Below are 18,749 nucleotides of genomic sequence, written 5' to 3' on the forward strand. Positions count from 1 at the left end.
CAAAGATGCATTCAACGACATCTTCAAAACATGTATGCAGGTATGAAAAATCTGTAACTTTTCCTGGATGTTTTTATATGAATAAAAAAAACTCTTGAGTGTCACAGAATTTCTGAAAACACATTCTGTACTACAGCAAGGATAAAGTATTTTTTAAAAACATACACCTTTTTACTTAATATAGTATGTTATTATGCCTTATACTACTTGATAAGCTGTTTAAATTCTAAGTTAAACATATCCTATTTCCAGAGCAAAACTTCCACTATGAAGACTGTATTTTCAAGAAAAGTTAAACATCACCAATTTAGAAGTCTATTTTATTCCTAGTGTATGTAACAATTAACTATGATGAGACAGTATACTGGGAGAGATTTACAAGAATAAATCCAGAAACCATGAACTTAAACAATCCCTTTAATATAACAAACATATCAAACTTTCAAATATAAACTAGAACCAACTAACAAACTCAAAACAACTTTCTGAATACCAAAAACATCTTATGGAAAACAGTGCACATTTATTTGAGGTATCGTATCCATGAAAACAAAACAAAACAAACCAAACTATCTACATTTAAAAAGATTTTTTACTTAGCAAGGCAAAAGAAGTTAGGTGATACATAAGGAGTAAACCAATGTAAACAGCGTAAAAATAAAGACTGCTAATACCAGCCAACCCAAAACTGAAATATCCCAATATATTAAAGAAGAATAAACCAGAGGCATGCAAAATATTGTTTGTTAAAATACACTCAAATCCATGTGGCTAAAGTGAAAGTCAGAAGCTAGTGAGGTGGATATAGAAATGCAATGTTTCTTTCTTATTTTGCTTAGACTGATTGTCATTCAGTTTTCCACTGATAAGAAGTTTTCAGCTTTCTTCAACCTGCTGGGAACTGAATTTTTAACCCTCCAAATAGGTGCTGCAGAGGAGGCTTAAGTAATTGTTTTTATGATCTAGTGTGATATACAGCCGCACTCAAATGCTACAAGCAATGGTGATCTGTTACCATTATGGGAGGAAAAAGCTTGGAAAACAGGTTGCTTCAGGTGGAGTTGAAAGATTTTTGAGTTTCTCCTCACGAGAGCAGTGACAATCTCCACGGTAAATCCGGTAAGCCACTTAACATTTTATTTGCAACACAGAACATTTTGGCAACCAATGTATTAGAGGAATCTGAACAGTGACCTGCAACGCACGTGCTTTTCAGAAAAATCAAGTTTTGTTTCAGGTATGCATCAGGAACATCAACAGCACAAGACTTCTCTCATTCAAGAACTCTAGAGATGCCATCCTTCTTAGATGCACTTATAGGTCTTTCTTATCTTCTTCTTTATTTAAACTTTGCTGAAAAGATACAGATTAAAAATAATTTAAGTTTGGCAAGATCAGAAACCACGGACTCCAAATGCCTCATTTTGTCCCTCTGCAGTCAAATCTGATTTGTTCACCATACACCCTTCTAAGCTGTAGTCCCATCAACACTACCACACAGAACACCTGAGCTTCTGCTGCCAGCAGTTAAGGCTGTGCAGTCTAGTTCTGCTCCCTTTGGTGTTACAGCTGAGCTATGCAGCAAACTCAGCAGAAAACATTTTCTGCTATCAACTCATTTATCCTTGGGAGCTGCATCTACTGTGTGCTCGGTACTTTCTGTTCTTTCCACTCAGAGATAAACAGAAGATAGTAAGGACGTGTTTTAGACCACAAGTCTGTTAGAAATGCAGCAGGACTACTATGGCTCATTACACAGGGAAGCACAACAAGGACAGGCCATGCATGGTGGTCTTGAACTGAACACAGAGATCAGCTGAGCAATCTCTGCAGAAGTACAGGGTGAGGCCAGGAATGAGTAAATGGTTTCACAGAGTACAGGAAAAATATTATAACCAGGTTATAACTGCTTATTTTTTAAAAATTAATACTGAATAACTGAATAAGGACTGAACAACTTGTGAGTCACACAGGAACAGAGTGGGGCTTCCTTCCTTGTTGAGTGGCTGCTTATAGAAGGCCTCTGGGGAGTGGGCAAACAGGACTGGATGGGCAAACAGGAGCGGGGCAAATAGGAGCAGGGCAAACAGGAGTGGGGCAAACAGGAGTGGGTGGGCAAACAGGAGGATGGGCATACAAGAGCAGGCAAACAGGGAGATGGATAAAGAGGAGTGGGGCTAACAGAAACGGGGCAAACAGGAGTGGGTGGGCAAACAGGAGCAGGCAAACGGGTGTGGCACGTCTCTGGGGGCATGGCATGTCAGTTTGTGCGGCAGTTTGCGCAGGCAGGGCAAGCAGGCAGGGTTGCAGGTTTTCTTGCTAGTAAGATTGGCTGTGTGTTGTTTGAAGTCTTTCTGTTGGCTGGTTGGTTTTGGGGTTTCTGTTAGTAATGCTTGTTACACAATCAAAAACTGTGGTTAGTACAAGTGTATGTAACCAAGTGGAACCCTCCAAAATGGATGTGTCTGTACAGACCCATTCCTGCCCGGAGGGTTTGGGCCTATGAGTGGTTTCAGGGGATGTTGTGGAGGAAGCCTGCCTGTGGTGTGAACAGGTGAACAATCTCCTTTCACTGATAGTTGATCTTAGGTAGAACGTTGAAAGACTAAGGAGTATCAGGGAAAGTGAAATAGACTGGTGGAGTTCAGCCCTTCCATTCTTTGAGGGAGGTCCAACAAGAGTCAGAGGACTCCTATGCCTCCCACTGTCAGCCAATAAGAGGACACCTGGTGGATGAAGAGGAGTGGAAATGGGTCCCTGCTCAGAGAGGTAATAAAAATTCCTCCCAACTCCCACCCCCTAGTGAGGTGCCACTTCAGAATAGGTATGAGCCCCTGAATCTAGAGAGTCAGCCAGATGATTTAGAAAAAAATTATCTGGCCAGTGAGCCTCCCCATTACAACTCATCTGTAAGATGGATCACCACCTCTAACATCAAAAAGAAAAGAAGGGCAGTTGTGGTGGGTGACTCCTGAGGGGAACAGAGGGCCCCATATGTTGACAGGATCCATCCCACAGGGAGGTGTGCTACCTCCCTGGGGCCCAGGTATGGGATATCACTGAGAGACTCCCCAGACTGATCCAGCCTTCTGATTATTACCCACTGCTGATACTCCAGGCTGGCAGTGATGAGATTGAAAAGACAAATATCAGGGCAATTAAGAGACTTTAGGGCACTGGGTTGATAAGACAGGGGCACAGGTAGTCTTCTCCTCAGTCCACTTGGTGGCTGAGATAAATGGTGAAAGGAATAGGAGAACTCCCATCATTAACATGTGGCTCAAGAGTTGGTGTAATCAGCAAAATTTTGGATTTTTTTTATCACGGGGCAACTTTTACAGCACCTGCCCTTGCTGGAAACAGACGAGATCCATCTCTCTGTTAAGGGCAAAAGGTTTTTAGCTCATGAACTGGCAGACATTGTTGAGAGGGCTTTAAACTTTCAGGTTTGAAGGGGGAAGGGATTGCAGCTGGGCTGTCTAGAAGCAGGCCCAAAGATGGTGAGCCTGAGTTAGGGGTGAAATCAGTAGCCCAGCTGAGGTGCATGTATACCAATGCACACAGCATGGGTAATAAGCAAGAAGAGCTGAAGGGCATGGTGAAACAGCAGAGCTATGATGTAGTTGCCAGCACAGAAATGTGGTGGGATGACTCACACAGCTGGGGTGCTGCATTGGATGTCTACAAGCTCTTCAGAAGAGACAGGAAAGGAAGAAGAGGTGGACGGGTGGCCCTTTATAGTAGGGAGACTTTTGATACCGTAGGTATTGAAACTAATGATGATGAAGTTGAATGCCTGGGGGTAAGAATTAAAAGCAAGGCTAACAAGGCTGACATCCTCCTGGGAGTCTGTTATCATCCACCCAACTGGGAAGAAGAGGTGGACAACTTATTCTATAAGCAGCTAGATAATGTTTCAGGATCATCAGCCCTTGTAGGCAACTTCAACTTGCCAGACATCTGCTGGGAACTTATTACAGCCAAAAAAAAGGCAGTCCAGAAAATTTTTAGAGTTTATGGAGAACAACTTTTTGATGCAGCTGGTGGGTGAGCCCACCAAGGGAAGGACTAATTTAGACCTGCTGTTTGCAAATAGAGATGGGCTGGTGGGATATGGGGTGGTTGGAGGTTGCTTGGGGCACAGCGATCATGAAATTATAGAATTCTCAATATGTGGTGAAATTAAGAGGAATGTCACTAAGACTTTTACATTGGAATTCCAGAGGGCAGACTTCAGCCTATTTAGGAAACTGATCCAGAGAGTTCCTTGGGAAGCAGCCCTTAAAAATAAAGGAGTTCAGGAAAGGTGGGTGTGCTTCAACACAGATATCTTGAGGGTACGGGAACAGACTGTGCCCATGATGAGTCAATGAGGAAAATGTCCAGCCTGGATGGGCAAGGAGATTTTGGAAGAACTTAGGAAAAAAAAGAGGATGTATCATCTTTGGAAGGAGGGTCAGGTCTCTCAAGAAGTATTTAAGGGGGCTGCTGTATGTAGGAAAAAAATTAGGGAGGCCCAAAGCTCTGTTTGAACTAAAAAATGGCGACTTCTGTAAAAGATAATAAAAAATGTTTTTACCAATATATTAATGGGAAAATGAAGGATAAATCCAGCCTTTGTTCTTTATTGGATGAGGGAGGGAACTTAGTAACTGCTAATGAGGAGAGGGTGGAAGTTCTTAACACCTTCTTCGCCTCAGTCTTTAGTGGGAAGAGGCTTCTCCTCAGAATAACTGTCCTGCTGCATTGGCAGATGGTGTCAGGGAGCAGAACAGTCCCCCTGTTTTCCAGGAGGAAGCAGTCAGAGAACTGCTGAGCAGCTTGGATGTTCATAAATCTATGGGACCAGATGGGATCCACCCCAGAGTGATGAGGGAGTTGGCACATGAGCTTGCAAAGCCAGTCTCCATCATTTACCAGCAGTCCTGGGACACTGGTAAGGTTCCAGATGACTGGGAGCTGGCCAATGTGACACCCATTCACAGAAAGTGTGGGAAGGAGGATCCTAGTAATTATAGACCAGTCAGCCTGACCTCAGTACCTGGTAAGGTAATGGAACAGTTTATACTGAGTGACACCACACAGCACTTAGAGGATGGCCAGGGTGTCAGACCCAGCCAGCGTGGGTTTAGGAGGGGTAGGTTGTGTTTGACCAACCTGATCTCCTTTTATGACCAAGTAACCTGCCTGGTGGATGCAGGAAAGGCTGTGGATGTTGTGTACCTGGACTTCAGCAAGGCCTTTGACCCTGTCTCCCACAGCTTGGACAGGAGCGCTCTGTGCTGGGTTCAGAACTGCTGGATGGCCGGGCCCAGAGAGTGGTGGTGAACAGTGCTGCATCCAGCTGGGATCAGGCACCAGGGGTGTCCCTCAGGGGTCTGTGCTGGGGCCAGTCCTGTTAAATCTTTTTATTGATGACGTGGATGAGAGTCTTGAGTCTTTCATTAGTAAATTTGCAGATGACACTAAGCTGGGATCATGTGTCAATCTGTTGGAAGGGAGGAGGGCTCTGCAGAGAGACCTGGAACAGTTGGATGGATGGGCAGAGTCCAGTAAGATGAAGTTTAATAAGTCCAAGTGACAAGTCCTGCATTTTGGTCACAATAACCCCCCGTTACAGGCTGGGGACAGTGTGGCTGGACAGTGTCCAGGCAGATAGGGACCTAGGGGTGGTGGTCAACAGTGACTGAACATGAGCCAGCAGTGTGCCCTGGTGGCCAAGAAGGCCAATGGCCCCTGGCCTGGATCAGGAATGGTGTGGCCAGCAGGAGCAGGGAGGTCATTCTTCCCCTGTGCTCAGCACTGGTGAGGCCACACCTTGAGTGCTGTGTCCAGTTCTGTCCCCTCAGTTTAGGGAGGACTTTGAGACACTTGAGTGCATCCAGAGGAGGGAACGAGGCTGGTGAGGGGCTTGGAACACAAACCCTGAGAAGAACAGCTGAGGGAGCTGGGTTTGTTTAGCCTGGAGAAAAGGAGACTCAGGGCTGACCTCATCACTCTCTACAACTCCCTGAAAGGTGTTTGCAGTCAGGTGGGGTTGGTCTCTTTCACCAGGCAGCAAATGACAGAATGAGAGGACAGAGTCTCAATCTGCATCAAGGGAAAATTAAGTTGGATATTAGGAAAAAGTTTTTTATGAAAAGAGTGATAAAGTACTGGAATGGTCTGCATGGAGAGCTGGTGGAGTCACCATCCCTGGATGTGTTTAAAAAAAGACTGGATGTGGCACTTGGTGCCATGGTTCAGGTGAGGTTTTAGGGCATGGGTTGGACTTGATGATCTTGAAGGTCTCTTCCAACCCAGTGATTCTGTGAATTCTGTGTAACTCTTACTGAAAAACAGATCGCCAAAATTTTAATCATCATTTGTTTTATTCCCCAAGACCACTATTTGTAAATAGGCTAACTTTCATTTTTACTGAATTTTGCTCAAGACAGATGTTGGATATGGAGCAGATGAATGCCTGTCAGACAATTTAAAAGCACAGACTACCAGTTCTACCAGAAATACTTACTGCATATCTTAAGGGTATTACAGCCACACACATAAGCTCAATCAAACAGCAAACTGAACTTTTGCTTAATATGGTTTGTTTTTTTAAATGTTATTTGTACTTCAGTTTCAGTTTTATAGGAGCCTATTTTTAGCCTAGGCTGTTTGCTGTTTTTTTTTTTTAACCTTGTCTATCAACAGCATTGCAACATTTATAATCCAGAACTGTAAAAACATGTTTTAAGAGCAATCAAAATAAAATTAATAAATTGTGTATGCAATCCCCTCGCCACACACTCACCTGTAATTTTCTTACAGTATTTCAGTTTGATCATCACATGGAAAGCCATCCGAATCTTATTTTCCAAGTAACAGTAAAACTGAAGCTAACGATAACCTGAGCTTTGTCAACCAAAGAAAGAAAATGCCAGTAACTTTGAATAAAATTCTACTATATTGAAGAAGTTAAAGGAACACTGCTAGTTGTAATTTTATGCCATCCTAAAGATTTTGGTAAATTCCCTTGCACAATAAATACCAACAAACACAGTGCTTGTATGGTGATCCAGAGCCACCTACCTGAAGCTGTTCAAATTCTTTCATCAGATGATCATATTCTCTTCTAAGGCCTTCAGACTGCTTTTTAACTGCAACCACTTCAGTTTTTGCCTTATGGAAAGCTGTAAAATACCAGAATTGTTGTATTAATTACTACATGTATTCTTGCAGTTCCTCAAGAGCCCTAGATGTACATTCGGGCTCCACTGCAGTAAACAGCCCTTCCTCTGAAACAGCTTAGCATTTAAAACACAGCATCCCAGATGGACACAGGAAGAGAAGCTGAGGACAGGGAGTGGAAAAACAATGGCAAATGTTCAGAAAGATCAGCACAAGGAACAGGAAGGGCCTGTAAGAAAGGTAGGGATGAGACCAATAAACTGAAAGAGGTGACTAGCTGGTGATAACTACAGTGTTCTGTCACATTGCAGGAGACAATTTAGAAAAACAAAACTGTGCAACTCCAAAATCAAAACTGTCAGACCTCTTAAAAAGGAGGGAACTCAAACACTGAGCAAAATTCTCACACAGCAGTTGAGATCATCTACAAAACATGGTAAGGAGGGAGATGATACATCATTACAGGAGCACAGATCTCGCCTTTTCACCCTGTTCTGAATTTTACCATGCCTGAGTTCACTGATTGGCAGCATCAGTTTATGGATGAAAAGGCAGAAATGGTGGTGGGTGGATAAACAACTCTGAACACGTTTTTAACATAAGAAAAAAAGTAATTATTACTCTACTCAATCTCAACACAAACTGAAAGCACATCTATGCTGCAGTACCAAACAACCTAGGACTCCATAGGGGCTATTTTACAATGCAGGATAAACAGCACAAAGTGTCATAAAGCCATTAGTCCTAAGCTGTTATGCAAGGTCATTAAGACATTTTCATATTCCTCTATTATAGGATCCCTGCTATCTCAGGGATCGTTAGATTTCTCTGATGCAGCACCACTGGCATAGCCTAAATCTTGATCTATTCATGTGAAAACAAAGAAATATTGTTAATGACCTAGAGTAAGGCTGCCTCACATGGCCACTTAAAAAACCCAAACAACTAAATCTGATGGTACAAATAAAAAAAGAATATTTGAAAATTTCCTTATTCCAAAACTGTGAATCTATCCTTTGACTGAACGCCCTGAGAGAGATTCTTCTTTTCCAGAGACCTCCTTGCACTCAAGAATTGCAGCACATCTAAAAGCCTGTTCTGAGAAGAGGAGGAGCTAGATTGAGGTTTTTGTTAAGTGCTGGGTTACAAGCAGTCTGATATGAACCACATTTCTCTTTGGGTGCTAGTTCCTGAAGCATAAGGAAATGACATTTGACCACTCTCCTACATACAAGAAGGACAACTCCTCAAGCAGAATTTGTTATTTTAATACAATTAATTTGAATGTACAGATGACAAATAATTGTCATTTCAGAACTCTGCAAGTGGATTGATTTCCTATAACAGGACTTTTACCTATCCTGAAATTCTGATTCACTGGAGTCAGTAACAATTCTGTCTATTGATTCCAACAAGATTAAAAACTCATAATTTCTTAGATTCCTTTCTTTCATTTCCATATTCTTACACAATTTTCCTTCATTCTTTAAGTCATTCTTGACAGCATCAATACAGATTCTCTGAAGGTTTTGGTATTTGTAATAACTTTCATTTCCACACATGTGAGAAGTCAAACCCCAATGCATTTACTCTCTCTCTGATCTCGGTACTGTTTACAATATGCAATAGTAAAATCTGGTTATCAATAAAATAAACTTGTGACAATTTGATAAACTTCTAAATTTTAAGTTGTAGACAAAAAATGCATATGCTATTTCACTTCTCCAAGAATCTGCTAATTAGAAAGATAAATCTTTTGTTTGAACATTCTTGTACATAGTATAGTAAAAATAATATCTCACTTCTGAAGAAGTTATAATTCAATATTATTGAACCAATACTATTTAATGTTATTTATAAGTAGCAGTACAGTACTTTAGTTGCAGCTAAAAACTACTTTATCTTTAAAACATGAACAAAATATCTAAAAGTATCTCCAAGTCAAGAAAGAAAATAACCTACTGCATTGTTTTAATGTTTTGACCAAAACAGATGTATGACAGAAATACCTCACCTAACCCTAGAAGAAAAAGCAAAGAACAGATTGTCCTTTCCACCTGTGTTGGCTATGGACAAAAATCCCAAAACATCAACAAACCACCAAATCCAGACTCACTCCTGTTGAGGTCACACAATTAAAAGGAGCATCACATCTTTGACAACGTGAATTCCCCAGGGCAGTGTTTCCCTGGATGTTTTGTGAAGCACCAGTGCCCACACACCAGTGCCCAGCTCCTCTGGCTGCACCAGCACTGCAGAGCAGCCGAGTTCATCAGGGACACTGTTTGTCATATGGATCCTATCATAGGAACACGGATCCAGCAGGAACAGGAGATCCTTTGTGTGCACAATACACTCAGTTATTATTTCTGGCTTCCATCTGGCCTGTTACTTTGCCTCACAGGAGCACAACAGCTGGACTGGCAGCAAGCAAGCCCCCACAGCTGACACCTCCCACCAAGTCAATGCATGAGCAGGCAGGAGGTGAAGATGCTGCTTCTGCATTAATGCACCCATTGAGAGGAATAATCAGTTAAGTTCCCAACACAGAACCCAGCCTCACTACTATGAGAGGTAGGCTACCCTTTTCCACTTCTTCTCCTTCCAAGAAAAATCAACAGACTATTCCTAGGACATTGTTTCAATGGAAGACATTTGTGGAAAACTTCATCGCTTTACACTTACGTGTGACTGAAGGCCCATACACTAATGTAACATGTATGGTCTGGGAAAAACAGACAACATGTCCTTTCACCACATTCTCTGAATCCTATTCCAGGAGAGACAGTTTACTTCAGATTGCCCTGAATTCTAAGTATGAGGAATAAAACTGCTCTGGGGAGCTCCATTACCATGGCCCAGTAGCTGTAGCATTTCTATGATCTTCTCATTTCAACAACAATGGAGAACCTAACACCAAAACCAAACAGCAACAAAAACAACTAATAATTCTTCGGGCATTTCCTTGCACAACTACTAGTCCTGGTCTGACTAAATCACTTGACTTACAGTGCTTGCTACTAAGGAAACGATTTGGAACTTACATTAGCATTGCTCACAATACATGCTTACAACCCAAATGATTTGGGCTAGTTGAAGAGTAAAAATGAGCCTTCTCTTAAGAGTTTTCAAGTTAAAAAAAGAGCTATTCACATTTAAGAATTTAGGCACTGACGGCACAAGGGATTTGCCAACAAATACACTGTAAAGGCTGGGAACACAACTCCAGTCAAGTAACTCCACATTAATTCTGAATTCTCTTCTTAAGATATAATAATCAGAATTTAAAATGAGAAGCCAGGGCCAAAAAATTTACAAATTTGCTTCAAGTACCTTTTGCAACCTCAAACCAAATTTTGTTACAAAAGGCACGTTGCAGCACCATTGGATGGCATAAACAGCCTTGTATAATAAACCCAAGCCTGCTGCCTGCAGCCATCTCTTCCAGTCAACAAATACAAGTATCAACTCCTGCTGCACGTGACACTGCAATGGCTCCCATCCTTGGTTATCATCTCACAGTTTTGTACAAAGTAAGGTTAAGTAAGACCTTGTTTCTCAACTTCCCTCTGCCACTGGCTAAATAACAAGACTGTGGTCAATTCTTTAAACTTGTTTGTTTTTAGAAACTGGATCGAAAATATCAGTGAAGCTCAGCATAGTTTTCATACATGGCACTAGCTTACCCAGCAACACCAAGGCTAAACTAAACTCTGCCTAGCAAGAGTTTTATGGAATGTATCCCCAATGTCTGTGTTTTTTAACACATTTTGAACATGTAGTAATCTTCACATTTAAGTGAGAGCTATACAGCTGTGCACGCATACTTTCTAGAATAGCCAACAGAAGTAATTTCAAAACCAGCCCTCCACATGAACTGTTGCTCTCTTCCTGTCTCCTACAATACCATACAACCATGAAACAAAGAACACTCCTGTCAGTCTGTACAAAAAAGAAACCTCTTTAAAGGATGCATGGAAGTTCCATTAGAATTTCCTCCTGCCTCACTATATGCCTATGACAACAATATATAAACAGAGTATTTTCAGAAGAAGTTGAACTGAAGTTCAAAAGCGCCTAAATGACTTTGATGAGCCAGTGCATATTTCATGAAGCCCTGTTACTGCCCCAACACAAGGACCACTGTAAGGACAAAAGGCTTTATGAAGCTTCTCTCAGGTCTAACCCCATGCCCAGTTGCAGGTAATTTGTTTTGTTGTGGCTTTTTTGAATAGCTTTCCAAACCATCAAAATTAAACAATATCATGGCATGTCTTTCCCCAGGAAGTACCTATTGGTCCTAGGCCAGTAGCCGTATCAAAAACCTTAATTATCTGAACCAATATTTTGTTAGAAATATGTCTAATGTGTAGCAGGAGAAACAAGTCTCACATCTGTACTGCTATTGCTACAACTATGTACATTTATCTCTAGATAGCTACGAGACATTTTCATAATATATAAGCGTATCCAAAAAAAACCATCTCAGAAGGTTTCTAACTAGTCATGTTATTACATGTCTAAGTATGCTAAAAATGGATTTAGGCTCTCAAAGTGCTTGCCCCACTGCTGGGTGTCTATAAAGCCCTGACAACAATCTCTGGGTCTGCAGTAGAGTAGTGAGGAACTAGACCTCTTTGCTTCATTTCCAAAAAAGAAAAAAAAAGGTATTAAGTGTAATAGAAAACTCAATTAATTTCCAACCTTTCCTCAGATTTTACTGATTTCACTGCTCAATCTTGTATTTTGATTCTTCCTCCCCACCTGTTCAGAAGCATGGGAAAAAAAAGTCTTAGGATTTCACTGTTAAGCAAGCAAGAAAGAAAGCAGTCTGTGTTTTCTGTAAAAGGTAGAAAGCTGAAGAACTAGAGATGAGTCTCCTGAAAGTCTGCAATAACCTGTCTACACTATAATTTTAGTCAGAATTTCAGAAAGAGGAGACATACAGTATTTCCTCTGCCAGTCATAAATACTGATTCAAAACTTTACAGGAAATTTACGTGACCTTTGAAATCACAGCACTAATCTGACACTAAACTGTTTTCTTAGATGTGAAGCAGGTGCACATTTAGGACTCCTCCTGGCTGCCACTATACTGACTTAACCCACCTTTCAACTCATGGCCTACTCTAAAATAACATATTACCATGCATTAGCAGCTTAATAAGTGTTCCAGACCAGAGCAATGGATATTTGAAACTGCTTTTGAAAATAGCCAAAAAAGTTTTTCCTTTCAAGCAGCAAAAAATGCCCAAACACAAGCCCCCAACCAAACAAGAAAAATTTCAAATTCGTGACTCTCAGTAATACTATAGCTGAAAAATAAAAAATAAGAAAGCCTCAAAAATTAAAACCAGTAAAATTTTTATTTTTATACTAGTTTTGTCTTGTTTCATTATTATACTATTTATATTTCATGGATTGGACCTTAAGGACACAAAGAAAAAGTTACTTTAGTCATGTGAGCTCAGTAGCATGTAACAAATTGCTTAGAAGGGGCAAAACAAACTTTCCAATCTCAGCTTTCATTTTGTGTAATGCATTGGCTCACATTTGTGAACGTGACAGTCAACATTCACCTACCCAGCTGCAGGAATTTCAAAAGAAAACAGTTGATTTCATTTATGTTCTCTAACACTCTGTAGATGTGGTTGCTCTTATCAAGTACTTCAAGCTTTCTGGCTATCAATTTGCTCAAAATAACACGTAAGAAAACTTACAAAAACATAAGACAGACATACCTCAACACCACCTAGCTGCCCTTGGTAATTCCCATACCACCCATGGGGTTTTTGGCAATGAGGGGGGTGGCATCAGGAGAAGGGCTGTAAATATTTTCCTATTCACTCCCTAGAAAGACCCTCTCTCTCCCACTTTTACCCGAACAAAAGATTCAAGCATGCCTTAATTTATACATGTCTTGGATGAATGACATCCCACGGGGAGAATAAAGCTGAAGCAGTGTGAGGTAAATCTATTTATTCCTTAGCTTTCTCTAGCATTCCAGACTGAAATGCTTACATTATGTTAGTGTTACATACCACCAGTTAGTTTAAATAAAACACAAGCATTTAAATTTTCCAATGATCCTGTCACTTCAAAGGCACATTTCCCCCCTTCAAGGAAACAGCAGGAGAGGGAAAACCCACCATCAAATATGGCTGAGAATGTAAACTAATGAGGCTCTCTATTTAAAGATTCTCGTTGCTTCAAGCCCAGCATAAAACAGCTGGTTTATGTTTTTTATTTGAATTCTCAGTGGACAGTGAAAAAGGATTCATAAAGTATTTCTGAAGAATTTATTCTTACAGCATTGCAGCAGTGCCAGGCAATATGATAGTGAGGCTATGTGTTTGATGATAACATGCTATCTCATACCAAGAAAATTTGTATTTTTGTTACAGTCTGAACATCTGATTAATGTTTACAAGATCACAAGCAGTGTTATCTCAAAAACACTGATTCCAGATGAGCAGGTGTTCACAGGCATCACATACCTTGAGAGATCCAGTAAGACAGAACAAAACAGGTAAAATCTGCTTCTATCTCCATTTGGGCTGCCTGTAAAGCAGTTTTGACAACCTAAACCCTAAACACGGAAGCTGCTAACAAAAGTATTATGTTACAAATTGCAAGGTATGTTTCTTTGCAAACAAAAAGAAATATTAAAAAAGGTAACATCTTAACATCTCAGCTGCAGAACATAGATACATTCAGAATACCAGTCAAGGATTTTTCTGCTGTCTGACAGAAAACCTATGGTAGCAAAAAAAACCTCAACCACAATACTTCCTCATTTTATACAGGGAGAGTGGCTGCTATGTATGACATGAAAGATCAAACTGATGCCTATAACCAACCTGCAAATGACTCCATATCCTGGTAATGTCATTGATGAAGACAAGTCAACACCATTTAAATCCATCTATTATTAACTTACTAATAATTACAACTTAACTAAGATGTTCCAAGTACACCTTATGTATTTTCATAATGAACACATTTACTCAAATATTGGGATAGCAATAGCACGTTCTGACAGTTCCTAGTCAAATGTAAAGAAACCCTATGCCAAGTGTTCTGGAATCAGATTAAGTTAGCTCATGCTACACCAAGAGTATTTTTTGACATTCAGTGTTGAAATGATCTTTTTCTCATTTGAAAAGAAGTAAGTCCTAACTAATTAATACTCACCATTTGATGTCTTCTGTAGCTCTGCTTTCAAATGTTCAACTTCCTCCTTCAACTTCACCTCAGTTGCATCTGTTGGCTCCTTCTTCTTACCATTTCCTTTTCCACTCAAGGCCTATTAGAAACCACAGTTGCTAGAATTAATTTTATTTTCATTAGTCTGATACTAATGCAAAATAACCAGAGAATGCCAGGCCTGATCTTGCAAAGCATTAAGTTTTACCAAATGTCAACCTGATACAGGCAGATAGCCATTACAGAAAATAAACCCTCCCAAATTAAAAAAAAAAAGAAAAAAGAAAATTAAAAAGGAAATAAACCAGTTTAGTGTTTTAGGTAATGGCATACTTGTAAAAGAATGGTGTTATCTCCTGTGTAAGAGTACTTTTCATGTCTGCATCAAGTATACAACTTTAATTTAGGTTATAAAATGGATTTTTCAGAAGATGCACACTGGGACTGTCAGTGACAGAACACTGCCACATTTATGTGCAACTGGTTCTAATTCTCTCCCTGTAGGTCTGAAGTTACTTCAATCTTCAAAATAGTTCCAATATTCAGATTCAATTTTCCAATTTCAAAAATCAAGATGAAAACCAGGAAAGGATCCAGAAAGAGCCTTGTAAACACTTGACACAAGAGCAATATATTCCCCGTACTCCAAAAATGTTGGCACTACTATACTTATGCACTCTCTTTAAGGTGTAAGAATAGATCCCATAACAAGTTCCTTTTCTCATAAAGCTTCTATTATCTAACCATACATCATCTCTGTAATGGCAAAAAAAGTGGTAAATGCTTAACAGGAAGAAGAAGAAAACTGAGACAAACAGCTGTTAGGTGAACTAGCAATATCAGAGCTAACCAGGCACAGGCAGGAGCAAAGGGGAAAGAATATTTTATGAAGAAGAAAAAGGACTGTTTATAAAGACTGGTAAACAATCTAAGAAAAAGAGCTGAAAAAAAAAATTCCAGAAGATATTTAATCAAATTCAACTGCTGGTAACAAAACCATAGTCTTACGTCTTCTTTGCTTTATGCTCACTTTTCTATTAGTGTGCAAATAACTATTTCTATAAACTTTTATCTTAAGTCCTGTGCTCCATGGAACATCTAAACAAGTGACAGTGCAGAACTTGAACACCAGAATAAACTCACAGTATTTATACTTGCAGACAGTGCCTTAAGTATAATTGCTCTCACTTCTCTCCAGTGGTGGAATGCAGCACACTTGTAAACAAACACAAATGCAGGGGCCAAGCCACAGAGAAGCCTAAACCATAGGATGTCTATAAAGCTAAAATATTCCAATCCTGAATACTTCCCACGTCCATCACAATGAAGATCCAGCCACAGCATGCTGCCTGTACTTGTGACTACCTGTGTTTTTGCAAACCATGCAATTAAACACACAAATAAAACCAGACAGGACTACAGTTTCCAGTTTCTGGCTATCATTTACAAGCAGCTAAGAGAATGTGTTGCTAAGAGAATGTGAAAGCAGAAGAAAAAAAGAGGACTTTTGGCAAAACCCCAACAGGACAGAGAAGAAAAAACATCGTACCCGTAGGCAGTAGAGAGACAAATTCCATGGCTGAGGGAAGAATTTGGATCATTTTGACAAAATACCAAATCCCAAAATTTTGGAATAATTTTATACTTGGGAAATACCTAACACAGTCTAGTGATCCTTGTTTTACAACTTCTCTCTGGATTTTTTGTGCCCCTCCTAGTACTTTTTGTCCAGAGCCTTTGTACGAAGATTCATTACAAAAAAATGACAGTGCCAGTAACCATAGACACTGCTTTAGACAAACTGGAAGGAAACCTGTACACACCCACAGGGAATTTAGTCTTGACAATTTGCTGCACTCTAAAAGCCTTCCTATGTCTAGATGTCTGAACTCAACTTGGGATTCAGTCTCTTCAAAGAGAAGTCAGACTAAAAGTTACAAAAAAAAATTAATACATTTATCTTAATTATCTTTGATGCCTTTCTGTCCTCAATAGTTAAGTACTGAACCACAGCCTAATCATTCATTGCATAAAAACAACATCTCTTCAATTTGTTGGTGGTTTCTTTAAGTAAGAAATTTTTGGTAGCATCCTCATGAATACTACAACAGTGTCCTACTAAGAACGGGAAGTATTCTGAAATTAGGCTGGCTTACCATAAAAGGATAGACTACAAAATACATTAAATACAAAAGATTAATTTTACAAGTTAGAATACACATTCAGGACTGGAGAAAATCCTATTAAGAAGAAACAGTCAGAATGAAAACAGTTATACCGTAAGGCTTTTTCATCCTGAACTGCCACAGCCTTGATCTAAACAGGCAATTGTTTGCAATAAAAGGAATAAAACTAGTGTCTCCCTCTACTGTGTTACGACTAAATTCAGAGAGATGTATTAAGAATCTATTACTATTTTGATGAAATTTGTACTGGAAAGACAGAACTTCACTTATTTGGTTTACTCCAGTTCCCCTTGTTAATAAGATGCTACTATAATTTGCTTTCAGTATTCTGAATCACATATTGTAAAAACTTGTAAAAATATTTTCAACCAGAAGGAATAAAATGAACAAGCACTCCATAGCAAACCATCCCCAGAGTATGTTGTACTAACTACTTGCTGGATAAGAAAGTTACTGAAGAAGCTCAAAGATACCTCCTGCAGCCTTTCATTCTCGGCCATGTATTTTTTGGCTGCTTCAGTAGCATCATTTACTTGTGTTTCCAGAGCTGCATGAGATGCCATCTCTTTTGCCAACTGAGTAAGAAGGGTAACAGTACGTCTCAATACACTGGTGAAAAAAAACAGTGAACAGAACTGTAATTTACAGCACAAATAATAAAAAACTCAAACCATAAGCAAAAACCAAAACAACAAAAATCAAACCAAACAAAAAAATCCAATGAACCAAAACAAGCCCTTTTCTCTCTTGGCAGTAGATGTAAAACTAAAACCAGAAGAGGGCTGTTTGAGCACTTCAAGGAAACAACCAGGCTCACTGATGACAGATAATAATAGCAATAAGAGAGACTGAAAATATTTTCATCCAGTGACATTCTGATTTTTACTAGACACAAAACCTCCTTCATCCTAAATACCCACAGTCATTAAAGGGTCAGAGACCTGATTGTTTAAAGGCTGTTTAAATACTGTTACATGACCCAGTATTTTTAACAGGATTACTCTCCAAATGCAAGAGTCAAGCAACAAGTTATGGTAGTGAGTACAGTGAAGGAAAAAAAATAAATCATATAACTTCATAAACAGCCTTGCAATAATAAAATCAGCAGTATGGGCTTAATAATCTTCAAAGTACTGTCAATACAGCTAAATCAGAACATGTATGGATGTCAGCATTTATATGGCAGCTCAGTTCTAAGCTTAGCAAATACCTCCCTTGATTCTTTGCATCACTCTTTTCATTATTCATCCTGAAGTCTTTCAAACGCTGCTGAATCAAGGCAACACAATACTGAATTAAATTAATGCCTACAATGTAACTATGCAGCTGCTCTTCAAAGAAATTTGAAAATCCAAGTAACTGACTTTTGCATAACTGGAAGAGTATTAACAGATCTCTTCAAGTTATGCTTCCCTCCATTCCCTTGCTTTTTCATTGAAAGCTCCTTTTCTTTTTTAATGGTTAATAAAAAAAGTAAAGGTCCCCATGTCACTATTTTTCCACAGGTCAGCAAATTTCCTATTGCTTATTAACTTACAGATACAGAGGTCATTAAAATATCATAACTAAAAGAGAATCACAGAATCATGTGGGTTTAAAGAGGCTTCCATCTCATGATAAGCAGGACAGGTTGAGCAGATTACTCAGAGGCTTGTCTAGTTGAGTTGCTACCATCTTCAGTGATAGATTTCACCATCCTTCAGGGTCCTTGTTCCAGTGTTTAACTGCTCTTGACAGCAACAGTACTTTTGCTGTTAGAACATCTCAGGTTCCTGTTACCTCTTGTCATTCCTTTTTGCATCCACTGAGATGAACTGGATCCATCTTTTTTACTACTACACATACATAGAAATGAATAGGATTTTCCCTTCAAAGTCTCTTCTGGCTGAAAGCAAAGCTGCTGCATAATTTCCTCACGGGTCACATATTTCAGCCTCCACTTTCTCTGTACTCTACTGCAGTACTCCAGTATTTTGGGGAATTAAAACCGGACTTAAGTCCTGCAGCTGCAGCACCACGTGTCCCACTTTCCTTGACCTGCTAACTACATCCTTGCTATCACAAGCTCAATACATGATTGGCTCTCTACCAGGATCCCCAGGATTTTTCCTGCAAAACTGCTTCCTATCCACCCATGCAGCCAGTCCCCAGCCCAGATGCTGCGTATGATTATCCAATAAAATGTCA

General features: G+C 39.7%; 1 protein-coding gene across 2 annotated transcripts in view; it reads right to left on the reverse strand.

Annotated features, from left to right (window-relative positions):
• Positions 1–418: 418 nt before the first annotated feature.
• DUS4L (dihydrouridine synthase 4 like) overlaps positions 419–18,749 on the reverse strand; it is a 41,000-nt gene continuing 22,669 nt past the window's right edge. For both annotated transcript variants that reach the window (XM_062490797.1, XM_062490799.1), the window contains 4 exons: positions 17,036–17,171; positions 14,365–14,476; positions 7,072–7,172; positions 419–1,353 (listed from right to left, as the gene is read on the reverse strand). In XM_062490797.1, coding sequence (XP_062346781.1) covers positions 1,315–1,353; positions 7,072–7,172; positions 14,365–14,476; positions 17,036–17,171 — 388 coding nt within the window. In that variant the 3' untranslated portion in view covers positions 419–1,314. The remainder of the gene's footprint in view (positions 1,354–7,071; positions 7,173–14,364; positions 14,477–17,035; positions 17,172–18,749) is intronic.

The sequence above is a fragment of the Cinclus cinclus genome, chromosome 4 (assembly GCF_963662255.1).
Source record: "Cinclus cinclus chromosome 4, bCinCin1.1, whole genome shotgun sequence".
Classification (NCBI taxonomy): domain Eukaryota; kingdom Metazoa; phylum Chordata; class Aves; order Passeriformes; family Cinclidae; genus Cinclus; species Cinclus cinclus.